The following is a 22,849-nucleotide window of genomic DNA, read 5'->3' on the forward strand; positions in this document are numbered from 1 at the left end:
TTCTAGATTATTTGGGACCACCTAAATCGTTTGGTACCACTGGAAAAGTTGTACGATTGATATTCTCCGAGATATAGCCCTTCAAAGTTAAACAAGTTTCATCAAGATTCATAGGAGGAGTAAAGTGTTCCTCGAAAATTACAAATTTTGGAATTTTTTCCTGGAAAAACTATTGACTCTCAAAAGTTTTTTACAACGTTTCTAGATTATTTGGGACCACCTAAATCGTTTGGTACCACTGGAAAAGTCGTACGATTGATATTCTCCGAGATATAGCCCTTCAAAGTTGAAGAAGTTTCATCAAGATTCATAGGGGGAATAAGGTGTTCCTCGAAAATTACACATTTTGGAATTTTTTTCTGGAAAAACTATTGACTTTCAAATGTTTTTTACAACGTTTCTAGATTATTTGGGACCACCTAAATCGTTTGGTACCACTGGAAAAGTCGTACGATTGATATTCTCCGAGATATAGCCCTTCAAAGTTGAACAAGTTTCATCAAGATTCATAGGGGGAATAAGGTGTTCCTCGAAAATTACACATTTTGGAATTTTTTTCTGGAAAAACTATTGACTTTCAAATGTTTTTTACAACGTTTCTAGATTATTTGGGACCACCTAAATCGTTTGGTACCACTGGAAAAGTCGTACGATTAATATTCTCCGAGATATAGCTCTTCAAAGTTAAACAAGTTTCATCAAGATTCATAGGAGGAGTAAAGTGTTCCTCGAAAATTACAAATTTTGGAATTTTTTCCTGGAAAAACTATTGACTCTCAAAAGTTTTTTACAACGTTTCTAGATTATTTGGGACCACCTAAATCGTTTGGTACCACTGGAAAAGTCGTACGATTAATATTCTCCGAGATATAGCCCTTCAAAGTTAAACAAGTTTCATCAAGATTCATAGGAGGAGTAAAGTGTTCCTCGAAAATTACAAATTTTGGAATTTTTCCTGGAAAAACTATTGACTCTCAAAAGTTTTTTACAACGTTTCTAGATTATTTGGGACCACCTAAATCGTTTGGTATCACTGGGAAAGTAGTACAATCGATATTTTCCGAGATATAGCCCTTCAAAGTTGAAGAAGTTTTTTGATTGTTTGTGGTACAAAAAATCTGATTGCACTAATGAATTCCCTGGAAAAAATTAGCGAGAAAGAGTACCATGCCGACCCATTTATCTAAATTTGTTAAAATCTAATACACATAAAACTTTATCATAACATCATCACTTATTATTTTTATTCACTCTTCAAGGGTCAAAATGAAAGACACCTCTAATCAGACAAACTGCGATTTATTAAAAACGGGTCCTACCTACAACTAGAATTAGAAAAAAAAACAGTAAAATTAACAATAAGATTTCAATTTCATTAAATGTCATATTAAGGAATAAAAACAATTTGACAAGGTGTCAAGAGATTTATTATAGATGAGCCAATTGTTTCAACTTCTATCCGCGATAACTCAAAAACTACTACGGATATTTTAATGCGGTTTACACTCGAAGTTAAGGCAATTCTTAAAGAATAATTTGATATATAAGGAATTTTTGTAACTCGAGTACTTTCCGAGTTTACGAGGGATAAAGGTGAGCGAGATGAAAATTGGAATTAAAAATGAGGTTTGAGACACTCTTGAGTGATACTCAAAAACTTTTTGAGGAATTTTTGTTATTTTAATAGAAAAGCATTTTCTTAGATGAAAAATTTAATAAGCTACAGCACTTTTGGTAAATCTTTGTTTGATAGCACTTTTGTCCTTAAACTTCTATACATGATAACTCAAAAAATAGTTGAGGTATTTTATTGAGGTTTTCACTCGATGTTAGAGCAACGCATAAGGAACAATTTAATATACGAAGCATTTTTGTGGCTCAAGTAATTTGCGAGTTATACTCAAATTTAAGAGGGACGTACCTGGACGATACTGAAACTAGAATTGTAAAAAGAGTTATTAAGCCGTATATTGCTTAATATAAAGCTTCTTAGATTGAGATTTAAACATTCATGCAGGTCATAAGAAACTAAATCTCAAAACACCTTGTATAGATCTAAAAATATACAGGGGATTCCAGAACTACTACTGCACTTTAACTGGATCATGCAACATGTTTTTTGTTTACAATATACTGTCTGGGACACCCTGTACTAAAAATAATGAATAAAAAAAATACCTTAGCCTAAATAGATCAGTCTCTAATTTTTGTGCACAAAAGTGTCGCCCTCTTGTGCTATTTTCCGAATAATCTCTCTAATTTCGTCACACCTCTCTCAAAAAAAAAAAAAATTTAAAAATAACCGGAATATGTACAACAAATTGGGAATTAAACGCTAAACATTAGTTAAATATACCCCACACGCACACACGGGCTGCAGGTATTGTTTTCTTTGTAGTTGTTTGACAACTAAGTACGATTAAATAGACAGAACCTTATTGATCTATTGACTATATTTGATATTGGTAATGGTAATGGCGGGCGATATAACGGGGAATTTTTGGAAAGACTTTTGTCGGAAGCCCCTTTACAGTCACGAAACTTACGGCAAAGTGTTCTGGTTTATGCAAATAAATCAATAAAAGTATATTGTTTCTAGAGCACGTGTTTTTGCTTATTAGTTTCTTCAGGGACAACCATTTTAGTAAATTCAATAGTTTATTATTTGAGAATCTTATTAAGTTACAGCAGTTTTGGTGAAGTTAAGCACTTTTGTCCTTAAACTTTTATCTATAATAACTCAAAAAATATTTGAGGTATTTTAATGAGGTTTTCACTTTATAGTAAAGCAACTCATAAGGAACAATTTAATATATGAAGCATTTATGTAGATTAAGTACTCTCTGTGATAAAATGATTCGTAATAAGGCATTTCGAACTATATACCACTTAAGCTGATGCGGAAGAAGTCGCTCTTAGATTGGCGTCAAAAAAATCCATTTTGTAAATTTCACAGCGAAAAGCCTTAAAGCTGTAATTTTTCTAGAAACTAAAGTTACCTGTAGCGGATTTATAGCTTGTGGATAATATCGCTGGAATCCAGATTCGATTGATTATAGCAAATGTTAGGTAAGCAGTATTAAAAAATAGCAAGTTCCAACATTGGAAAGACTAATACGAATAAGACTAACAATAATAAGTTTCAAACATACTAAAGGTTTATTGAACTTATTGGGGTCAGTTACGCATGACTCCAGTTGTATGTCAACAGAGCAATGTTGTCACAAGTGAAGATCCTGTCTACCCGCTTAACTGCGGGGAATGTAATGCCGTTTACATTGGTCAGTCTGGAAGGAAAATAAAAACGAGAGTGCAGGAACACTTAAGAGAATATAATAAACACAAAGATACCGAAATCACCGAGACGAAATCGGCTTTTGCAAGTCATTTATTGTCCTCAAAACACTTTCCTTCCATCCCGGAAAATGTAAAAATCCTTCATGAGTGCCCCAAAGGAAAGAAGCTTGACTTATTAGAGAAGATGGAGATCACAAGGGCAAAAAAGAGTCCTGTACTGTCTTGTGTGAATGATGTTTTTACCTTCGAACCACATTTAATTTTTAACAATATTCATCACGACCTGGATAGCACGTAAGTTTAGCGCTTGCCTACGAACCCGATGGTCGCTGGTTCATTTCTCGACCATGTCAAACTTCACTTTTTATTTCATTTTTTGCTTTATTTCCGTTCTTTCGTTCAATTTAACCTCATTCTTGCTTACTTTTATTTTATTTAGTTTTGACACCGGATTTAATGTGAACGTCAGCATTATTTTTTATGTATTTATTTTTGTTTTAACTTAAATGTTTGTGGTGTTAATCTAATAGCTTTACCGGTAAGTCATATCTTAACATTGTAATTTATGTCTATGCATTGTTGTTTTTGTAACAGGGTTGCCTTCTTTTCTTTTAGATCTGACGATGCCTTAGGGCGAAACACGTGTAATCGTTTTTAAAACCCTTTCAGGCATAGTGGTTTCACTATGAAACCACCATATCAAAAGTCTTTATTTTGTCTCACAGTGGTTTTTAAGTGAAACCAACGACAGTATTAGCAACATCTGTTATCGGCTCGTTGAATTAAATGTTTTCAAGGCATTCTATCGATTCAATTTGAGGCTACCGTTCTTCAAATATTTCCGTCAGGTGATTTTTTGCAGAAGTATCCAAGTTCGCGGGTGTTTTTTTATTATTGTAAATTGGCATAAAATTAAGTGGTAAGTACAATACAATTAGTAGGTGTGTAGTATTACGGTTATGTTTAGAGCGATATATGTCAAATGTATGCAAAAGTAAGATTAGTAAAAACGTTTCTTGTTATGGTTTCGCGGTGAAACCAGTATGAGTTATCTAGTATGAACATAGAATTTGATAATATATTTTGTAATTAGTGTTATTTAGTTTTGATTTGATTTACAGTATTAATTTTTATAAATCCTACCTAAATAATGACATAAAATCTTGCTACAGTATTGACAGAAAATGAAGAAAATGGTGGCATAGACTGTTTTGGCACTTCATTGATGTTTCTGTGGTAAACTCGTATATTTTATATAGAAGCTCACTGAATGCAGAAAAACTAACTATGAAGTTATTTCGCCTTAGAATAATTTCTGGTCTTACTGGCGCGACTAAAAAAACACTCCTGGCAAAAAAAGCGTCATAAAATAAAATAGGTACAAGCCGTACGTACCGCCTGAGGTAAGAAAAAGTAATGCTCTTCATATGCCCGTCCATGGAGGATCTAGACGTTGTGCTCTATGTAGCACTGCAGTAATGCCACATCGAACTAAATGGGCCTGCAATACTTGTAATGTTGGCTTATGTCTCAATTCGGATAAAAACTGTTTTATTACGTACCATACCACATAAATTTAAGACTTTGTTTTCGGAACCAGTTTATGTTGTATCTCACAGTGGTTACCAGATAAAACCATGTCCTGCAGGATACTTGTAAATAAATTAAGGAAAAAAAATTAAAGGTAAGTTATCAGTTAGAGTATAAAGTTTTTATTTATTAATAAAAATTTTTTGATTAAAGACTTTTTCTTTTATGTGCCTGAAAGGGTTAAAAATAAACATAATTTGAGACCATTGACTTTGTGTCCCTCCAATCTCTAAATTTTTATTATTTGAGGTCTCTTTGAGAAAAATTGACTACTTTTTTGAATTTGAAGCTCTTGGTTTTTCTACTCAAAACAAGAACAAAGAAAATTGGGAAGAAAATTGTTTCCAAGTTGTTCAACATAAAAGAAAGAAAAACACCTCGGAAAACATAAAACCTTGACCTGCATTGTAGGTGTGAAAAAATTACGACCAGAAGAGAAAAGTACTGCAGCTCTTTTAAATTAGCAGTTCTTCTGGAGCAGAAATCTGAGTATCTTTGCTCAGTGTTATGGCCCAATGGGGTTACAATAAATTACAATAAATGAAATCATTGACAAATAAAATGTTTATTATAGACAAAAACATACGCATAATATGCGTATTATAGAACACCGGTTGAGAGCAGAAGAAATGCACTATGTTCATCTCGGGGGATACAATCTAGCAACCTTTTCTACGAGACTACCAAATATTGCAGGGTGGAACTAAAGAAGTAAAAAATTCTTCTTTAAACATAGAAAAAGATTTTGAATATTGCTTTGTTTATGTCAAAGTCAAAATCAAGTTTATTGTGCATATATACACAAAAGGTGTTATTCGCGTAAACGATCTTCCATAACATCATACATTATACATACAATTACGGTACTGTTAAAAAACAATAATAAGAAGCAAACAGTTACATAAAAATAAATATACAGACAGCTTAAGCCTACTAACACAACCAAGACGTATAGTATTGAGAAGAGCAAAAAAAATCAAGCTATCATCTGTTGTAAAAACTTGGTACATTGATTCTTAAAAGAATAATGACCAGAGCCAGCCACCAGAAAATAATTTGAATTGAGAAATTCCACCGCACGGTAGGCAAAACAGTCTTCAAATTTTGTTGTGGATTAAGGATTCCACCAAGAGGTATTTAATATGGTCAGGAAGAACATAGTACATAGTGTGTACACAGACTTCTCGAAGGCTTTTGATAGGGTTTGTCATGAACATCTGGTTCAGAAGTTTGGGGCTATGGGCCTTGGTAGGACTTTGGTCGAGTTTTGTCACAGTTTTTTGACTGGTCGCACACAGTTGGTCAGGATAAGTAATTATATTTCTAATGGTATTGAAGTATCTTCAGGCGTGCCTCAAGGTTCGCATATTGGACCGGTCTTTTTTAACTTGTTCATAAGAGATTTGAGTGATGTAATTGTTCATTCAAAACATCTTGCTTTTGCTGATGATTTTAAACTGTATAAAGCCATTGAGTCATATCTTGATGCTGAGCTACTTCAATTGGATTTAAATAGTGTTGCTGAGTGGTGTAATAGCAATAGTCTGGAACTGAATGTAAAGAAGTGTGTATGTATTTCGTTTGGTCGTTCTAATAAAATTATTAATTATCAATACACAATCAACAATAACGAACTCAAATCAGTTGATACAGTTAAAGATTTAGGTGTTCTTTTTGATACCAAGCTAACTTTTTTGCCGCACATTTTGGATATTATTAACAGGAGTATGCGTAGTCTTGGTTTTATCACTAGAAATAGTGTACATCCTTCACCTTATTGTTTCAAATTACTTTATTACTCTTTGGTACGTTCGTTGCTTGAGTATGCGTCTGTAATTTGGTCCCCTTATTATGATTCTCATATTGAACACCTTGAGGCTGTACAAAGAAGATTCTTAAGATCCCTTGCTTATAGAGCTGAAGTTAATATTTCTCGTAATTATTACATCGACTATAATGCTATCAGTGTCCAATTTAATATCCCTAATCTTGAAGTCATACGGCATTATTCTGATGCTCTAACGTTTTATAAGATCTTAAATCGTTTATATCATTGTCCTACCATCTTGGAAGCAATTCCTTTTAACACCTGTCAAAGAAGGATCAACTCTTCTATGTTTCGTTTACCCTTTCATTCGGCCAACTATGGGTTTTTTTCTCCACTGACTAGGACTTTGCGTTTCTTTAATGAAAATAGTTTGGATCCATTTTCCGGCGGCTTACGGTCATTCAAATCAAAAATAAATAATCTTACACTTTAACCTACGTTCCTTGGATAGTGCTAAGTTTTTAGCCCTGTTGATGACTGTTTTTTCAGAGGTTTTATCTTGGTATATATATATATATTTTGTAATTCTAGTATTGTATTTATATTGCTATATTGTCTAGTATTTTGTATTATCTATTTTGTTCTTGTAAACTGGCTCTGCCGTATATTGAAATAAATAAATAAATAAATAGAACATATTAAAAAGAATAAAGGCTCTTCAATTTTAAGTAAACAGAGCACAGCTTCTTTAAAACATGCTGCCAAAAATTGATCGCAACATCCATTACAAGGCCCAGATTTCTAGCATATTCAACGGACGGGATAATTACTCCTTTTATTATAAATGGTTGTAAAATAAACCTAATAAACTTAGCCCTGATGGCCTCGGACCCAATAATCAGGTGTAGGGTAGGGCGGGGCTAGTTGATCCACGCACCATATGACAAAAACCTAACACTTTTTAAAGAATCCGAGTGAACACGAAGCTACGCAGACCGGCCGTATTTGTTTATCACTCTGAATTTGGAATTGATCGAACGACACTGGGCCGATATATAAAATAATAAAGAGTGGAGATGGACCAGACGAAGTAAACAATGGGATATGTTGCATCTCGTCAAGTTTTTTCTTTTGAGCAAGAAGAAATTCTTAAAGATTACTTGCTCAAATTGGCATCCATTTTTATCTAGCGCCAATTGATGTTAGACGCCTAGCCTTCGAATGTGCAACAAAATATAACGTAAACGTTCCTGAACCTTGGAAGATAAATAAAATGGCAGGAAAGGACTGGTTGACGGCTTATTTAAAGAGAAACCCTCAGCTCTCAATAAGAAAACCAGAACCGACAAGCTTAGATAGAGCAACCTCGTTCAATAAACATAATGTTAATATGTTTTTCGAAAAACTTGCCAACGTTATGGACAAATATAAATTTTCGCCATTAAGAATTTGGAACACAGACGAAACGGACGTGTTCACAGTAACAAAACCTTCAAAAATAGTAGCAGCGAAGGGAAAAAGAAACATAGGGGCTGTTACTTCAGGAGAGCGTGGAACTAATGTAACCCTAATTACCGCCGTATCAGCAATAGGGAATACAATACCACCCATATTTGTCTTTCCCAGAAAAAAATTTAAACCCTATTTTAATTCAAACGGTGCTCCAGAATGCATCGGTGCAGGAAATGCAAGTGGTTGGGTGACTAATTTAGAATTTTATGATTTTATGAAGCATTTCGTTAAACATACAAGCCCTACTAAACAGTCTCCTGTTTTACTTTTACTGGACAATCATTCATCACATTTATCAATTGAGACCGTTGAATATGCAAAGAACAACGAAGTGGTAATGCTTTCATTCCCACCACACTGCACCCACAAACTTCAGCCACTGGACGTGTCAGTCTTCGGGCCTTTCAAGAAGTATTTGGCTTCAGCCCAGGATGCATGGCTTCGTAACAACCCCGGACAGACAATTAGCATATACGAAATACCAAAAATTGTTGCCACAGCTTTGCCATTAGGAGCTACAAGTTCCAATATAATAAATGGATTTTTAAAAACGGGTATATATCCTTATAATCGTGATATATTTTCTGATACAGATTTCGCGCCATCATATGTGACTGATCGTCCAGTTCCCGAATCTATATCTCAGCCACCGTCGACAAAAAATAACAGCATTTCTGCCAGCACTTCCCAAACCATAGCTCCAGAAACACCTGATGACAACGCCATTCTATCTACATCTAATGGAGTTTTTTCACCTGAAAGCTTGCGGCCTTTGCCTAAGGCAGGACCAAGAAAAACACAAAACCAGAGAAAAAAGAGAGCTTGCGCGATTTTGACAGACACGCCTGAAAAAGAAGCACTTGCTGAAGAACAAAGCAAAAGGAAAATGAAAAGTTCTGGTAAAGTAGACAAAAAGAAGAAAGAAGCTGCTAAAAAAGCTATTTTAACAGATGTGTCCTACTCAGGTAACAGATGTGTCATACACTATTGAAAACTAAAGAACGACGGTCCAATATTACTTCTTCACATTCAGACGATGGAAAGACTCTAGGAGCCGTTGCTCGAAAAAAAGAAAACAAGTTTTCCAAGAACATAAAACAGCATAAAATAAATAAGAAATCTTTTTCCCCATTGGCATCATCTGAGTCTGAAGATGATGAATGTTTATGTCTGATGTGCCTAGCAGCCTTTACAGATAATGTTCCGGGTAAAGAATGGATACAGTGTTTCAATTGCAAAAAATGGGCTCATTTAAGGTGCACTCCGTACTAGTATACAGGGTGATTCATTAATATTGCACGAAAATGAAATGCCGGTTTTTTTGGGTTAAATTATGACGAAAAGTTCCTATAAACATATGTCCGAAAGTGCTTCGTTTCCGAGATACAGGGTGTTCAAATTTTCTTAAAAAATCGATTTTTTATTAATATCTAAGAAATGCCTTTGCTGTTTGCAATGTCATTCACACCATTTCTGGATATCTTAATGATGTATCTTTTTGACATATGACAGTTGATTTGTTATTCCAGGGACGTGCCCACGGGGTAAGCGGGTTAGGTTTTTTGTACAAAAAAATAGCACCTAGTAGATTTTTTGAACCTCCTGTACATTTTTTGGATGACGCAACTAAAGATGGAATTGTTTCAATTCTTGGGTGTTTTTCGTATCTCCCTCCGTTTTCGATAAAAAAATTAGTTTAATGCAAACGTTTGAAAAAACTTGAATAAACATAATAAAATGCCTACTTATCGATTTACAGGGTGAAGAATAGTAAATACGGTAATTTGGAATTTTGACATGACATTAACTGTACTACCTGTTGAAAAATAGTTTTAATTAAACTTAGGTACATTAATTAAATTCTTAGAATAAACATTAGTAAATTGATGAAGGTAATGAAAAGCTATGGACTAAGAAACGTACGCTATAAGAGTTGTTCAAAATGAGTTCCTCCAACTGCAATGCATGCGTCTGTCCTGCGACGCATTGACTGGCGAACACGTTCAAAGATCCCTGGCGTGTTTCGAATAATATCGCAATTTGCAATAATACGATTTCTTAATTCTTCAACATTTTCGATGGGGGTGGTATAAACTAATTGCTTGAGGTGGCCCCAGAGGAAAAAGTCTATTGGATTTAGATCGGGAGATCGCGCAGGCCAGGGTTGTATACCCCCACGACCTATCCAACGATTGGGATATACTCTATCTAAATACTGTCGAGCAACTAAGCTGAAATGCGCCGGAGTGCCATCATGCATGAAAAACATTTGGTACCTTAAGTCAAGCGGGACGTTTTCTAATAGTGTTGGCAACTCCTCTTGAAGAAAACGCCGATACACTTCTCCACTTAACCTTTGTTGCAAAAAGAAAAAAAGAAAGGACCAATTAAGTGGTCTTCAATGATTCCAACCCAAACATTCAGTGAAAATTGGTGTTGATGGCGACTTTCACTTATTCCATGTGGATTTTCATCTGCCCAAATGTGATTATTATGGAAATTCATTATCGAATTCCTGGAGAAATTAGCTTCGTCCGTGAAAAGTATTTTTGATAAAAAAGGAGGATTTTCTACAATGTTTTGTTGTAACCATCGACAGAAAGCCACTCTATGAGGATAGTCGTCTGGCAAAAGTGCTTGTACCCGCTGGATGTGATACGGGTACAAAAGCTGATTTTTCAGTATTCTAAACACTGTTGGCTGACTAATGTTTAAAGTGGCAGCAATCTGTCTTGTACTCGTTGAAGGATTATCCTCGATTTCGTGGAGCACTGCTTCTTCAGCTTCTGCGGTTGCAACTGTGCGGGGTCGTCCATTGTCGACTGTAAGTTTTTTAAAACTTCCACTTTCTCTGAGACGTTGATGGAGGCGAGTAAACATTTGACTATGAGGAAGTACTCGGTTAGGGTATTTGTCCGCGTAAATACGCCTCGCTGCTTGTGAATTACCATTAGCAAGACCATACACAAAGTGCATATCGCACATTTCACTATAAGTGTACTCCATTTTAGACAAAAATGAGAAAATTGTCTACTTGACAGGAAAAAAACAACACCTTATCACTGAGCCACACCTAGTAATTTTAAATGAACTGGTATTTTATTTATTGCATTTTCAAAGCAACGAAAAGAATGCGACAAAAACTAAAACGATAATAGTATTTACTAAATTTTGTTTAATACGTATTTACAATTTCAACATTCCGCAGTATTTTTTAGATCAGCAGTTGTTAATGCAGTACTTGATATTCGACACTATGAATAGGTAAGTATTACATTTTAGGAAGAAAATTATTTCTTTGCTTTCGCGTGATTTAAAAGCATTTACTTGTATTTTTACAGAGGGATGCAAAAAAGCAATTCTTAATTTTTTTATCGAAAACGGAGGGAGATACGAAAAACACCCAAGAGTTGAAACAATTCCATCTTTAGTTGCGTCATCCAAAAAATGTACAGGAGGTTCAAAAAATCTACTAGGTGCTATTTTTTGTACAAAAAACCTAACCCGCTTACCCCGTGGGCACGTCCCTGGAATAACAAATCAACTGTCATATGTCAAAAAGATACATCATTAAGATATCCAGAAATGGTGTGAATGACATTGCAAACAGCAAAGGCATTTCTTAGATATTAATAAAAAATCGATTTTTTAAGAAAATTTGAACACCCTGTATCTCGGAAACGAAGCACTTTCGGACATATGTTTATAGGAACTTTTCGTCATAATTTAACCCAAAAAAAACGGCATTTCATTTTCGTGCAATATTAATGAATCACCCTGTATATTATATGTAGTTTTTAATTTCCAAAATGTTTAATTTAGTTTTGGTAATAGATTTTTTGAGTATTTCTAAAATTAGATTTTTATTTTTCATCAGAAAACTGACTTAACCAGCCATTATGCTAGTTTAGTTAGTGTGGTTCAACTGGCCCCATGTGTCGGTTCAAGTTGCCCCATATGTGGGGTAAGTTGAGTCAACTGTACCCAGCCATATTGCAGTCATTTTTACCTAAATAAAACAAACATTTCGTCAAACTTATTAATTGCTTTTTAAAAACAAATATATACATCAATAATCTCTAGAATGTTTAATTATTTATATTAAATAATAACAACATGACCTTGACCCTTCATTTTTCCAAATCCGGCTCAACTAGCCCCACCTTACCCTACACTTTTTTTGGCATTAAGCAACAAACCATGCCCAGAAGACCAACAAGTGGGAGACATTGTCCAGATCAACGTTGACACCAGTAAGTCCCTTGCAAGAATCTTCAGGATAAAATGAACATAGAAGTTGAGTGTCATCAGCGTATAGATGTGATGAGATATGTAGATTCTTTAAATTTGTTTGTTTTAGCTTTTTACCGTTCACCATCGGGCACCTTCTTGAAAAAAACTGAAAATGTAATTCCCATTGTTAAAAGCAATGCAATTCTAACACACAACAACCTGACAGACTTAACTTCCATAATTTAATGGTAAGTTTTGTATATCAAAACAGGACAATTTTTGAACCATCTGACCATAAATGTCAAATGGTTAATACATTATGGTCTAAACGTCTTTTTTAATTTACTAGAGAACACTCAAATTACGAGACAGTTTTACCACTAACCAAAACTCTTTATTTTTACTCTCGACACATGTTTCGCCAACGATGTTAGAATCTTCAGAAGAAAATTAAAACTGAGTTTGAATCTTTTCCAGTTCTATCGTGTCAAAACACGTGTCAAGAGTAAAAATAAAGAGTTTCGGTTAGTGGTAAAACTGTCTCGTAATTTATAGCTTGTAGAGGTTTATAACCACCATAAATTGATTTAGTTATTCAATATCTTGAAATTATTGAAATTTTGTGGAAATTATAGGAGATACGGTCATTATATCGATTAATTAATAGCGGGCGCGGACTATAAATAGGATGCTGGCAAACGATGATCACGGAGGTTTGCGGGCAGATAACTCAACAGATGCTGCACTCTGTTCATCGATCGTTTAGAAAGCGAGTCGAAAAATGTATAGAAGTGGAAGGTCGACACTTTGAACATTTATTAAAATAATTTTCTGACTTTTTTGTTTCAATTTCTTTTATTTGAACTTTGTACGTTTTATTTTCAAGTTTTGGATTCTGTTGATAATAAAATTCTCTCTATCATAAAACACTTTCACTCTTTTTGATAGATCATCAGATACTATCTACAAGGGCAAATGTCATTGTCAAGGAAAAATTCGTAAAAGAATCAGGAATTAATATCTTGAAAAGGAGAGGTCGCATGTAAAAAGTGTCAGATGAAACTTACTTATTTTTTAAAGCTAAATCAGATACTATTAAAAAAAATAGGGGTTTCTATGCAAAGAAGTGAAGTTGACCTTCATTTGACCTTCAAGACGTTTACGCAAGGTCAAACCAATGACGTCATTTTATGGTCTCCTGGAAACCACCAACTCACCTGTGATTTTTTTACCAAAAATTAATAAACCAATGGCATACAATAAAATGGTATTTATTTTTTTTTGTCAGAAACGAAGTGAGATACGAAAAAAATACAAGGGGGCGAAAAAGTTGTACTTTTAAATGCTTAATCAAACAACAAATATTAAAGTTGAAAGAAAGGCAGTGGCGTACATTTTTTTGCCAATAATATTTACTAAGATGTCCCACAGGACGCCACTGGACCTTATAATTTTAATTTAATTAAGGCTAAATTAGCCTCTTAATACTGCCAAGTTTCAAAAGAATCGAGTAAATATTTTTTGAAATATTAATACAAAAATAATATTTTAAAAAAAATTTATCACCCTGTACCTTGAAAACTGTGCATTTCCGGACCCATGTTTATAGAAACTTTTTCTCATATTTTTTTTACAAGGGATCATCCAATGAAATATCTCCGTCCATTTTTCGAAAACCCTGTATGAATATTGTATGAAAAATTGGAGAACCGATTTGACATCATTGTCTGAGAGATGGTGAACTCAAACAACCTTGGCTAAAGTTTACAACTAGGCTTATTCAAGGCATTCGATGTTCTAAGATAAAAGGCCCCAAGGGCACAATAACCATTTTTAACTACTCAACATTTAATTCAATTATGTCAATAAAACATATTTGATTTGTTCCATCCTGACAAAACCAATAAGCAACAATTCTCACGCTGAATCTTAAAACACCAGAAACACCTTGCGCATAAAAAAACCAACCCCCACCCGGAACGCCTCAATGACCACTTAACATAACCTCAAAGTCACATCTGCTCGAAATTGATACTTTGAAAGTTGATCCCTTGCGCGTTTCCCATCAGCGCGGGGTCCAAATATTTCGGCCGATGATGCAACACCGGCCCCAAGTCGACGTGTTTCCCTTCGAAAAACGTTCCACTAATCAACGCTACCGGATGATTGGAGGCTGCTGCTGCTGCTGCCGCACACAAAACCTGCGCGTTTTCACTTTTCGTGCCCTGATAAAGCCCCGACTCCTCCTGTTTGAACAGGATCTGTTGCTGTTGCGGCTCCTGTTGACCCGGCGACGTCGTAACGGTCGCGCTCTGCTCCATCACACCTCCCCCGTCCTGTTTCCGGTTCTTGATGCTCAACCGAAAGTTCGGGTAACCCCGTTTCTTATACTCCAACCACAAAGTGCGATTGTTCACCCCGTACATCCTCGCGGCCTTACAGAACCCGATCCCACCGAACCTGACCGCCTCCAGCGCTTTTATGAAATTCTCTTCCGCTTGCGGATTAAGACTCCGTTTCCTCTTTGGTAACATTTGGGGTGGTGAGTTGCCTATTTGACCGGAAAAACATCCTCCTCCTCCTCCTCCCTCGTCGGTGGGACTGGGAGGTGCGTTACAGTTGGTCTGTACACCACCACCACCGCATTGGCTACTTGGGTTCGATATAGTGTTATTTGGGATTTGTTCTGGTTGTTGTTGTTGTTGTGGTACTGGTGGTGGTGGTGGTTGTTGTTGGGGAGTGGCGGTGCAGCCGTAGTAGTTTTGATCCATCATGTTCCACTGGATGCCTGGAATGAGGAGGCGACGGATGAAGGGAGAGCGAGATAGAGACGAAATAGAGGCCAAGCTCAACGGCAGTAGTAGTGAACGAAGCGCGACTGCGACAACGCGAAGGTGAAACGAGGATGGGGGGATTTAAGGGATGACTGAATGATTTTGTGGCGGGTTCGTTTATGATGGCTTTTAAGCGTTTGTTGATGATATATGACGAATATAAATGAACTTTCCTTGATTTACTCAAAAGTGTTTAATGATTTTCGTTTCGTTTACCTGAAACCTCGTTTGAGGGTAATTTAAAACTTTTTTAAATCTATTTGGTTTAGACCAAGGGCCTGGAACACCCTGGATTTGGCCTAACCTGAACGCCTGAAATAGTATATGTGGACTTTCTTTTAGGGCCAATTTGGCTTGACCAAAGATTTTACAAGATTGCTTTTCTTAATTTGGAGTTTTCTTATTGAAATTTAATAGTAAATTAGATTAGTTTAGAATTGTTTTTTAATGGTTGTTTGTCTATAAGCTGATAGAATGTTTTGTTTTTTATATTTAATTTTTGTCGTTTTAACCACTTTGTATTTTATATGTAGCAATTTGCTAAATAAAGATTATTATTATTATTATTTTAAGTTTACTTGGGTGTTTTTAATTTTTTCAAGGTTTTGTTACTACCAAGAATTTCTTTAGATTTTTCCGATCAAATTTTTTCATTTAATTTAAATAATTTTTCCAGGCTTTCTTGTTTTTTCGACATTTAAATTTATTGTTTTCAAAAAAAAATTAATTTATTTCATTTTATTGGTATTTTCGTTACTTGCCAATTTTAGATTTCGTTGCTTTTTCTTGACGCTAGTCAAGGTTATTATTACTATTATAATTATAATTTTCTAAATATTTAATTTTTGTTTCTGAAATTCAAAGGTTTTTTTGGATTTTTCTCGATTTCCCTAGATTTTTTTAAATTTCTGTCCTTTTCTCAGATTTTCTTGACATTTCTTTAAACATTCAATTTTTTCTTGTGAGTTATTTGATTTTCCTAGTTTTTTCTTCAAGTTTCCTTGTCCTTTGAGTTTTCGTTAGTTGACATTTTTTTGTTTTCTTGAAATGCTTGATTTACTTGATATTGAATACTTGATTTACTTGATTTTCCCAGGTTTTCGGATCTCTCCAGATCCGATTTTTTCAGTATATTTTATTTCCTTGGAATTTTTCAGAATTTTCTTTCATCAGTTAAATATTTTTTCAGATTAAGTTTTCCTACGTTTTCTACGCAATTTTAGGAACCACTTTTCAGATTTTTTTGGATTCATTTTCAATTTTTTTTTTATTTTTCTTCAAATTTGGATTACTCGATTTTTTTTTAAGGAAAACATGAAATTATGAAGAAATCTTCAATAGTTGGACCCCTAAAATCGGTTTCCAAAGGAAGCGCAAGATTTCACCCCATATGTGACGAGAACACCCCACAAGAAACAAGTGTTTCTTTGGGAACGCAAGTTTCTTAACATTCTTTTAAAGGTCAGCCAAGTTTTCACCCCACAGACCACGAAAACGTTGAATCAGGTATTGACATTTTTAATACATTGATGGTCTCAAATCAATACCTCGTAAGTCCAAAATTTGCCATTTTTTTTCTGTTAGACGATAGTCAACCTACAAAAATACGTTACCGGGAAAACTTGACTTACGCGGTATTGAAATTATGCACTGGATGTGATTTACGTGGTATTGTTTTTTTACTTTTTAACTTTAAATTTACGGCTTGTTGCAGGTAATTAGAGAAATAAATAATAATAAATAATATTATGAGAAAACGCATGCTTAGAATAAAAACTTTAATAAATATTAAAAGTATTGAGCATACTGAGGTTACATTTAAGCAGTTCTTCTCGTAAAAAAGTCAACACTAAAGATAAAACTAAAAGTATTTTGCCTGATATTTGCCAAAGTTTATTCACTTAAATAGGCTTTTTTGATGTCTACTTTTTTATTTTAGTAGACTACAGTGAGTTCAAGATCAAAAAGATTGGTTGAAATGTGCCAAAGTAATGAAAATAGACCAAATAAAATGGCCAAAAAGAGACAGTCTACCAGTCATCGAAAATCAAGTTGGTTTTAATATAATGGATTTGCCAATAGATATTATTATTGATGTTGAGGTCAATGGCAGTTTTTTAGAAATAATGGTTCCTGGTTCTGTAGATGACGAAGTTGAACGCGCTGTGCTTAATTTGCAAGAGACTTTAGAGTCTACCACTAGTGACACTCAGGCTAATTGTTATGATCTTGGTCTTGAAAAGGACGTTTATTTAACACCGACATTTTCTAATTGTGTCCGCCAGGATTTACCTGTGAATGAAGAGCAGCTATCACCAAGAATTAGAGACACTGAGTCAGATATCCACACTGTTGTCTCGGAAAATGAAGACGACAAGGCAAACCAGGACAGCGATTTTCATCCTAGTGAAGACAAGTTATAATCAGAGTTAGACTCATCCGAATCTCTGAATGAGCAAGTTCAACAACAAACCAAAACGAAACGTGAGTTTGGTAAAAATATTTAAAAAAATAATCAAGATTTGCGGATGAAGGGACAAGCCTACCTAGGATACAGAAGACCACCAAATCAGTCAAAAACATTTCAGGATATTCAAAGGGGAGAAAGAAAAATGGGTATATCATATAAGTCAAACTTTTGTAGGAAGTCAAAGAAGAGAAAGTGCAATGAACTTGATGACTTAAAACGTGAAGAAATTTTTAAAAAGTTTTGGCATGATTTAACGTGGAGTCAGAGAAAAACTTTTGTTTGCAATTTAGTAAATAAAGTATCACCACAACAGAGAAAATCAGAAAGAGAAATTTTTCGAAAAACAGGAACCCTTAAATATACCCTGAAAAAAGGACAGTACCGTTTATCATGTATGCAAAAAGATGTTCCTTGCTACCCTAGGATTAGGAGAATGGCAAGTTCGCTTTTGGGTCGATCGAAGTAAACATGGGATAAACGATAAAAAAAACGAAAGACCAAAAGTTGAAGGCATTTTGTCAGAACGGGCCCCAAATAAATTTATGAAGACCTTTTTAGAAAATCTTAACAAGTTACCTTCGCACTATTGTCGAAAAGACACAAACAAGCTTTATTTGGAGCAGACTTTTTTCAGCATTGTTGATCTTTATAAGGCATACAAAGAAAGTTGCGGGGAAAATAGTGAAGTACCAATGAGTCAAAATTCTTTAACAAAAATGTTAAAAAAAATGAATATTTGTCTCTATCAGCCCAAAAAAGACAAGTGTGACATTTGCTGTCAGTACAAAGAAAAAAATTTATCACCGGAAGAATGGAGAAGAAAAAGATAGAGCATAAGAAGAAAAGATAAAAGATAAGGAACGAGGTGTTTTAGGTGTCCAACATGTGCTTACAATGGATCTTCAAGCCGTAAAAGTTTGTCCTTCATTGATGGCTAGTTCCTTATATTTTAAAACTAAATTATGTATTCATAATTTTATAGTCTATAATATAGTTACCAAGCACTGCACTTGTTATTGGTTTGACGAGACGCAAGCAGACCTTCAAGCCTCAACATTTGTATCGTTTGTCATAGACTACATCAAAAGATTCCTTAATGATGGTAAACCCATAGTCATTTATTCGGATGGGTGTACCTACCAAAACCGGAACAACATAATATCAAACGCTCTTTTACATCTCTCACAAGAGCTCAATATTACCATCGAACAAAAGTTTTTGGTAAAGGTCACACTCAAATGGAGTGTGACAGCGTTCACGCAAACATTGAGAGAAAAATTAAAAACCAGAAAATTTTTTTACCCAGTGACTACGTCCGAGCGTGCGAAGAGAGCAGAACGTGTGGTGAAAAATATGAGGCAAAATTGGTAACATATGATTTTTTTAAGAATTTTAATAAAAATCAGATTTATCCTTCAATTAGACCAGGAAGGAAACCTGGAGACCCCACTGTTATGGACTTAAGGGCTTTGAAATACAAAGATCAAAAAATTTATTTTAAAATAAATTTTGATAATATAGAATATCAAGAGCTACCTCAACGAACAAAACCGCATCTTAATAACAGTGAATACCAACAACTTCATACTCAAAGGATTAAGATTGCCAAAACCAAATTTGATCACCTTCAGCAGTTAAAACCAGTGATACCTGAAGATTGTTGGTTATTCTATGACAATTTACCTTTTCAATAACTCCTTTTCTCTTTTTAATTTCTCTGTTTTTAGAACTCATTTCTTTGTAGAAAGCACATTGGTTTTTTTTAGTTTTTTTAGACTACCTAAAGACTGCTCTTATAGGGTTTGTGTTTCTAAAATATTTGATTTATTTTTTTAAAATTAAAATGTAAGTTTTTTTGTGTTTTGGAAACTATTCATTTATAAAAACTAATAGTTTTTAGGTTTCTTATTTAATTATGATTTTTTCGTTGTTAATGTGAAATAATATGATTGGATACCTCTACTCACTTTTCAATGTAATAAAATAAATTAATAAAGTGCAATAACACGTAAGTGTTATTTTTTGTGTTCCAATAGCACGTAAGTTTGGTTTTGCAAAGAAAAGATGTGTTTTTTAAAAATTCGTTTTCTATAACTATTTCCTATTATATTCTTACACTTATATGTAAATTAAACAACGATTGTACGTTAAACAAAAGAAAAAAATACTTTTTTTTGATTTCTCAAAATGTATCATTTTGGACTTACGAGGTATTGATTTGAGACCATCGACATGTTGACGTATCAAAAATCTTAGAATTTATGTTAATTTTTTTTTCTGGAAAATTGCAAAGCACATGTCTGTCAAAAGAAGTTTTAACTGTGGAGTTCAAAAGTGAATATCCCATAAAAAAGTGTCTTTGCTACATAAAACCCAAATAAAATGAGTGAACCAACAAACGCACGATAAAAAGAGATGCATGGGTGACGAGTGTATGTAAAAATGTAAATCATATACTAGTGAGCTTAGCCTTATTTAGTCAATATCACGGTAGGATAAGAGAAAGAGGGGAAGGCGGTTGGTTGGTTGGATCGAGAACCGTATTGTCTTGGCTTTTATACGTTCACACCCTGCAGTTGAATCTTAGCCTTGTTTCCGCCCTAAGAGATTAAATTAAACGATATTTGGCACTCACCTATTGAAGACGCCGATTGTTGTTGTTGTTGCTGATTGGACGAACTCGATGCACCCCCCGTCATATCTGAGCCAGGATCCGGGTCTATATTGTGTCCTAAATTTGGTTCTTGCTGTTGCTGGTGCTGTGGTACTTGCTGCAAATATAATTAAAGAATTAAGGGTTTATTTATGGGGTGGAGGGATGTTTCGGGATTACCAGGGTTATTTGGTGTAAAGTATCACTGTCGCCGCTCTCGTGCGAGCTGCCCCTTTGCAGATCCGAGGATTCGCCGCTGTGTTGTTTGCTCTTATGACCTAAAGTACTGAAACAAAGATGTTTATTTTGCAACTCATTAATTAGTAGTTATAAAAATGCCTTTATTTAAACAATTTACTACATTCTAAGTAGTACTTATTACGTTATAAAAGTCTCTCGACAATATCAAATACAAACTAAAACTAAAAAGAAAAACGACTTATATCAGTATGTATTTAAATAAAGAACATTATACTTCAGATTATTTTAAAAACAAAACCTTAAAATTTATTTTGTACCGGGTGGCCAAATAAGAATGCGAAGTACTGTATCTGGGAAACTATTCATCGTAGAAGCTTGCGATAAAAAAATGTATTACTAAAATGGCCAAGAGAATGACCTGGAAAATATTTTGAAGTTTCTAAAATGGCCGCTAGGGGGCGCAACTGCAATCTTGAATCTAGACAACTGATGTTTCTGTAAATTTTGCTGAATTAACCTAACAAAAAAATAGCTGATTATTAAAGTAGAGACTAATCCGAACCTTTTTTATTTGAATAGTTTTGCTGTATCTCTAAAAATAAAGTGGTGGGGGGTGTTCAAAAGTTGGCTTAAAACACACCCTGTATACTAAAAACGCCTTAGCCGATTTTATCAAACTTGGGCTAGTTGAAAAGAGCTATTATTAAGCTACGAATATTATTATATTTCATGTTTTTTAGTTTTACATCTCGCCGCTAGAGGGCTTTTTTCGGCTTTCTGACACAAATGACTAATTTTCTCAAAAAACTTAAATGCAATGGTATAAATTTTTTTATACAAAAAATAGCTTAATGACGCCTAAATATGCTTGCGAAAACCGCATCTTAATATCTTCATCCTAACCTAAAATTTAGGCTAAAGAAAATTTTATATGGAAATCCCTTAATATTTATAAAAACTACAAAATAATTTATTTCGAATTTCTTTTATAATGTAAGTTGTGGCCCTATAAAGGAACGATTTTAAAAAGAAAGGGTTTTAATGCCCCCGTAAATGCTCGAAATGCTGACCATCACGCTCTATGCATTGCTGAAGCCTCTCATGGGTAGATAGAACTGCAGCTTCAATTTCGGCTCTCGATATGGTATGTATTGCATTACGAATGCGGTTTTTCATATCTTCTCTAGTCGTAGGCTGAGTCTGAAATACAATGTCCTTTAACCGCCCCCATAAATAGAAATAAAGGCAGGTTAAGTCTGGGGATCGCGGAGGCCATGGAAACAAGCTTCCTCTTCCAATCCACCGCTGTTCAAAAATGTTATTAATATGCTCTCGCACATTACTAGCAAAATGTGCTGGACAACCATCCAACTGCAAAAACAAATTTTGCCGGACTTTTAGTGGCACATCTTCCAGCGAGAACGGTAATTGATTTACCAAAAAGTCGAAAAAAACACTGCCATTTAGAGATTGCTCAAAAAAATATGGTCCAATAATGTTGCCTCCAAGTATACCACACCACACATTTAAACTCCAGCGCCCTTGGTGCTGAACTTCACGCAACCAATGCGGATTTTCTGCAGACCAATAATGCATGTTATGCAGGTTGACTCTACCGTCACTATTAAATGTGGCTTCATCGGTCCAAAGAATTTTAAATAAAAAATCTCTGTCCTCGCGTATCATGCCTAATATCCAATGGCAATAGTCCAACCTACGGTCAAAGTCTGCTTCTTCCAATGCCTAATGTAAATTAACATAATATGGGTGCATTCTATAAATATATTTAAAAAAAAGCTGAACTTAAATAAATCCATATATGGCGATGGCTATTAGAAGACCTATTGTCCTTCAAAATATTTTGAATCGTTGTTCTTGATATGCCTAATTCAAGGGATAATGCTCTTGTGCTAACATGAGGATTTCCTTCAATATATCCCAGTACGCTGTTAATATTGTCCACATTTCTTCTAATTCTTGGCCGTTGAAACCCACTCCGAAAACTACCATTGGCTCGTAAGTTCGCCACTAATCGGGGAAAAAATCTAATATCGCAAGGACTTCGATTTGGATATCGAGCAGCATAAACTCTTTTTGCTACTGCAGCATTTTGAAGACATTCAAAATAAACCGCAAGCATATCAACAGCTTCATCGTTCGTAAAACGCATTTTGCAAAAACAAAAAATGCTAAAGTAACGTAAAACTTTTGACAACTTACTATTGAAAATTTGAGGAATGTTTATAATTTGAGTAGACATTTGTTTTGTTGCATTCCATGGCCTGCTTTCT

The 22,849-nt window shown here is 34.6% G+C and overlaps 1 protein-coding gene across 4 annotated transcripts in view; it reads right to left on the bottom strand.

Moving 5' to 3' along the window:
• Nucleotides 1-22,849, bottom strand: part of LOC126738244 (longitudinals lacking protein, isoforms H/M/V) — a 71,293-nt gene that overhangs the window by 40,873 nt on the left and 7,571 nt on the right. For 3 of the 4 annotated variants that reach the window (XM_050443481.1, XM_050443482.1, XM_050443484.1), the window contains exons 5-7: nt 20,538-20,643; nt 20,340-20,475; nt 1,281-15,188 (exon numbers count right to left, since the gene is read on the bottom strand). In XM_050443481.1, the coding sequence (XP_050299438.1) occupies nt 14,413-15,188; nt 20,340-20,475; nt 20,538-20,643 (1,018 nt within the window). In that variant the 3' untranslated portion in view covers nt 1,281-14,412. Of the gene's footprint in view, nt 1-1,280; nt 15,189-20,339; nt 20,476-20,537; nt 20,644-22,849 lie in introns of those variants that run through there. The other variant, XM_050443485.1, reaches the window with a different exon arrangement.

This window comes from Anthonomus grandis, chromosome 7 (assembly GCF_022605725.1).
Source record: "Anthonomus grandis grandis chromosome 7, icAntGran1.3, whole genome shotgun sequence".
Taxonomy (NCBI): Eukaryota; Metazoa; Arthropoda; class Insecta; order Coleoptera; family Curculionidae; genus Anthonomus; species Anthonomus grandis.